This window comes from Perca flavescens, chromosome 12 (assembly GCF_004354835.1).
Source record: "Perca flavescens isolate YP-PL-M2 chromosome 12, PFLA_1.0, whole genome shotgun sequence".
Lineage (NCBI taxonomy): Eukaryota > Metazoa > Chordata > Actinopteri > Perciformes > Percidae > Perca > Perca flavescens.
The window spans coordinates 16,309,558-16,314,914 of record NC_041342.1 but is presented as its reverse complement, the minus strand read 5'-3'; the positions used below and the strand labels follow the sequence as shown (position 1 = coordinate 16,314,914).

The following is a 5,357-nucleotide window of genomic DNA, read 5'->3' as shown; positions in this document are numbered from 1 at the left end:
CAGTAATAGAATGCAAATACTTTTCACGCTGCATTTATTTGCATTTTCTTTACATTTGGGTAACGTCTGTGTAAAGATTAGCAAACTTAAATCCCAAATCCATACTGGCAGGCATGCCTGTTGTTGCAGATTGCAGGTTGAAAGTGGTGGACTTTACAACAGTAATTGGCTTTCAAGTGGATGGTAGAATGCACAGAATAATACAGTGAATATTAATAAGTGGTAATATTTGAGGCGCTGCTAAGCACTGCACTCTCTTTTTGGGGGCCTTTGAATATGATTTAACTACTAGAACTAATGTTGTGGAAAATTCAGGGCCTAAAATACCTCTTATAAAAGTTAGTCTGTTTCTTCATAATGTAATAACTGCATGTTGACTAGTCCAGATATGTTTGTTAAAGCAACTAAATATTGTAAAGTTTATGGGCTATTTAACCCTAATGCAATCTAGACAAGAGTGAGGTGTAATTCACAGTAATGCCTAATATTCATGGCTATTGTCTGATATATTTGCTCATACTTTGTGTAAATGCTAGACCTTTGAGTTTACAGTTCCATGTTTAGCTTTGGTCAGATTTCTGTTTTGCACATCCAATAAATGTGTTGTCGATTAATCCACAACATCTTTATCTGGATTAATGTACATTAAAGTGTTTAGCACTGCCAGAAATGATCAAATGTCAAAAGTTACTGTATGGAGCGCTAACGGAAACCAGGATATATCTGATAATTGAAGGAAAGAAACGCTTTTAATCTGATTTATTAACAAGATTAATATGGTTTAGGTTGGTCAATAATATATAGTTAAACAATGTGGTTCATACTGCTGGCCTAATATGCTGCTTGCAGTCACCAAGTGCTGCAAAAGCTTTGAAGTTTAACCTGATTTGACAAGTAACAGTATATAAAACAGTAAAGCAGCAATGTTGCCACTCTCACTATGCTGGATATTAAGTAATGTGCTATAATTACTACAGTTCAGCAAAAAAAATCCTACAACAGGCAAACCGCCCTAATATGATGTAGAGTCAAAAGAAGCCATTACAGTAAGTCATTCTTTGTGATGCCCAAGTTATGCAGATTTGGCACCTCAGAGGACAAATTACCCTGTTAGGAACTGAACCCTGCAGTAAAGCAGTCGACATTTAAGAACACATACATCATAAAGTTAAAGAAGAAGCAGCAGAGATGCAACACCACACCGAAAAGAGGGGTGCCAGTATGAAGGAGCAAAAACATTACCTGAACTACAGATTAGACTGAAACTGTGATCCTTCATAACTATCCCAGCCTCTAAGCACTTTGTTTTTAGGTTTAGCAGCTTACACAAGTACACTGCAAACTCAAGTCTACAGTAGTTTAGACGCATGTAGCCCATATTAGAAATAAAACAACTATTTTTTTCACAATGGTAGTTAGGTCAGCAAATAATGTTCCTGACCCTTTTTCATCTGTACTGTATACAACATTACTTTTATTGCTAAGATAGAACCAAATGCCGTTTTGTCTTTGACGGGTTTACATTACTCATTTAATAAGGAGCAAAATGATAAAGCTCTAACATTTGCTTCACAGAAACACAAACAGGTATATTTGTATAAATGACTGCGAAACAACATGCATTTGGCAACTACAGAGTAATCACTGCAGGTATCAAGCTAAGCAACAAACCCTGCAGGGGAAAAAAATTAAACACTCCTCGTAGCCTTTAGCAATATGTTGATATAAAAGACTGCGATAAACACAACAGCCAACATTTTTCTTTTTCTGTTACTGTCAGACAGACTAAGCGAAGTAGCAGATATGCACTTACACTCACCTTTTTTTCTCCATCTTCTCTTCACAGATGAAACAAGCAAACTGCAGAAATCTGTCAGACAACAGAGAAAAAGATGGCCTTCACAATATAGTCGACCAATGGATGTTATTCAATGTGTGTGGAAGTTGTTGCAAATGCTTTGCATAAATGCTGTCAGAGATAAGGGCCTTATTTATATACGTAATCTACTGCTCAATATCTGCTGAGAGGAGAAGAAAAAGTCCAAGACCCTGGACACAGGAATGGCAATGTACTATAAAAGAGATTTGGCACTAATTGCATACTCAAATTTTAACACTAACGTCTCATTCATCAACACAAATGTACCTATTTCTTACGGAAAAATAAATAAAAGCAGATACTTTATTAAATCTATGAGAACATCAGAGGGTCTGTGAAGTTTTACAGCAAAAGTGTTTCATGTTAAACTTTAAAGACAAATAATATGGATGGGTTTCCACTCTGCTGCTCAGTGAAACATGTCATATTGCTTAGGCTACATGTTAATGCATAGCTGACATGTCTGTATTTTTGTGAGCTGCAGAGTTGTTTTGTGTGTACTATGTGACAGATAGAAATGTGTGTCTCTTTACATTTTGTTTTGTGAACATATTGAAACTTTTTCAGTAAGAGTTCAGAGCTATCTAAAACCTAAAACATTTCCATGATGGAGTTGTTGTTGCAACACGCCACTGCTTAGAGCTCTCAGGTGTTTCCCTTAACACTACTGTCAATTTACTTCACACTCTACAACCTAAATAGCCTACTTGATAGAGTGAAGTTGCAGCTATTTTCTCACATTCACTGCTTACCTACTATAACATTATTCATGATATGGAAGTATCTCAAAATTGAGTGGAACCTCAGTGGCATGTTTAGAGCCAATACAACTGTCCCCAAGCTTTGGTATTTTAGTACAGAATGAGCATGATAAAGTGCTTTACCATTTAGAGAGATGTGTTTGTAACACACACACACACACACACACACACACAGACACACACCTTTGAATTGTGACTGGTATGTCAGTATAAGAAAATATCTACTTATTGAAAAAAAAAAAAAAAAAATATATATATATATATATATATATATATATAATATATATATATATATATATATGAGATAATGCTAAAATCTGAAAAATACAATAACATTGTGGGATTTGGGCAATACAATGTATGTGTGGTCAAAGTCAGTAATGCTGACATGTTTTATAATCAAATCTCGATGTAGTTAGTCCTTAAATACGATATTACACTACATAACTACAACAATCCCACTCTCATGGCCAATTTAAATGTTACAACTTTCCATCCCAATGAACACAACAAGAATATGTAATAAAGATACAGGCTTGGAGCAAATCTTAAACTTGTCGAAATGTTCTACACATAACAGTGTCCGGGATCAAACACAAGCTTAGGGATGTAAACACACCATTAGTAAACAAACAAATACCCCCATTACCTCAATCAGACACCACAGTAACACCAACTAAAACTAAAATACATTCTGTGTGCATCAAGAGGGCAGACAAAGCCGCTAGGGGGCCTCAGAGAAAAACCAAAGGAGGGCTCACCTCCATTACCAGCGACCCAAACATATCTGCCACCAACTTAATCAGACAAAATTAACCTGGGGCTTTTGGGGCAAGTTCCTGCTTTAATCCAGCTCTGATCATAATACCATTCAGTTTTAATAAGCATAGCCTCAGTGTATATTAATCCATCTTGGAAACAGTGCAGGGGTACATGTAGCTCAAGAGTGAGCTTATACCTAAACTCTGAATGTGACTACAAATGCAGCTCAAAAGTGTTATCCTGTAAATCTATGTCATCTAAATACAACCCTAAGTCTAACATATGTTGTTAGCTACTAGCTACATGGAAGAATACAATGGATTACAGTGGAATCTACTACAGGTAGACAACCCCAATGTAAAGATTGCATGCAGTCTAAAACTGGTGCAAGTGCGCCACCAAGTGGACACTATTATTATGTGCAATGGTTTAACTTAAACCTAAATAACGTTTTATTTCTGTGACGGAAACAATTACCTGCCTGAATTAAAATCCAACACGTTTGGGAGGCTTCTTGGCAACAGCTGTATTCGTTATCATAGTCATTAATTGTATCTTAATGTGGAGCGCAAGCCTAGCTGCTCAGAAAACAGAGCAGGTGAACTAAATCAGTCACTAATTAACGCACGCGCTACATAAAAAGCTGTCCTTGAGCCAGAGAAAGAGGATACTTGTTCCTAAAGTACTTGATAGAGCGTTAGACGTAGCCTACGTAATATTGTCAAAGTTAAGAGTTGACATCGTTTAAAGAATGACGAATGATATATCCAAAAAGAAGGGAAAGATTGCAGGTGAGAAAAGGGGGAAAAGAAAGGCCAAAAGAAGAGAGACTTACGCGATGTACATCTATAAAGTGTTGAAACAGGTGGGTGGAAAAGCTTTGTAACTTCTTCGGTTTTCGTATCTTTAAATTAAAACTATTTTTTTTTTTTCCTCCCGTCGCCTTCAAAGGTTCATCCGGACACGGGCATTTCCAGCAGAGCCATGAGCATCATGAACTCCTTCGTGAATGACCTGTTTGAGAGGATTGCCACAGAGGCGTCCCGGCTGGCTCAATACAATAAACGCTCCACCATCACCAGCAGAGAGGTGCAAACTGCAGTGAGACTGCTGTTGCCCGGGGAGCTGGCTAAACACGCCGTGTCTGAGGGAACCAAAGCTGTCACCAAGTACACCAGCTCCAAATGAAGACTTGAACACACTCGGAAGTTGTTGTGCCAAGGCTTTCAAACCTGTGCATCCGTTTTGAAACCTGGTTGATTTCAATAAAGGTAGCAAAAGAAACCTCTGTCTTAATCCCCTTTTTACTGCTTTCATTTAGAGCGGGTTAGTAATGCGCCAGTATTCACCACTAGATGGGGTAACTGCAAATGCCAATATTGCAGGCACACTGACCCTATCTTTGATAGAGCTCTCCTTCTGTAGCTATTCCAGCAATACATGTTCCTATTTGCAAACTTATTTGGTTAAATCCACTACAATGTTTCAGAAACCCATGCATGAATCAGGAGTGTGTATTTTCTCAGTGCTCTTGATAACTTCTAGTTTTTTTTTTTTTTGTGTTTTTTTTTGTTTTTTTAAGTCTGGAAGACCAAGGTAATTTAAAAATATTTCTAACAAAGTCCGAAAGTCCTCTTTACATTCTGACAAAGTTTGAATTGTTACTTTACCTCAGATGGTTTCAGCTGTCAGCATCACAGAAGACCGTGTGGTAGAAGAATACTGTATATTTTATTGGCTACCGATTACAATGTACCCGATGGAAATATTACAAATTTCAAAAGCACACGTGTATAAATTGTGGCTTTGTATTTTATTGATGTAAAGTTCAATAGTACAAAAGATACAATTAAGGTCTGATTAATTGTGACATTAAGTGGAGTATGAGCTAGGGGGCTGAGTGACCTCAAACATATTTCTAATGGCACAAAAACTGTTTTTAAACCATCCAGTTT

General features: G+C 37.1%; 1 protein-coding gene across 1 annotated transcript; it reads left to right on the top strand.

Annotated features, from left to right (window-relative positions):
- The first annotated feature begins 4,049 nt into the window (after positions 1-4,049).
- Positions 4,050-4,686, top strand: h2bk1 (H2B.K variant histone 1). The gene is made up of 2 exons (XM_028593114.1): positions 4,050-4,267; positions 4,354-4,686. Exons 1-2 carry the CDS (start codon positions 4,154-4,156, stop codon positions 4,588-4,590), a joined length of 351 nt encoding a protein of 116 aa, XP_028448915.1. The 5' UTR covers positions 4,050-4,153; the 3' UTR covers positions 4,591-4,686.
- The last annotated feature ends 671 nt before the right edge of the window (positions 4,687-5,357 follow it).

Coding starts and splice junctions, on each gene's coding strand:
- h2bk1 (XM_028593114.1), top strand. CDS start 4,154: ATGACGAATGATATATCCAAAAAGAAGGGAAAGATTGCAGGTGAGAAA. Junction 4,268..4,353: donor TCTATAAAGTGTTGAAACAG/GTGGGTGGAAAA, acceptor TCGCCTTCAAAG/GTTCATCCGGACACGGGCAT.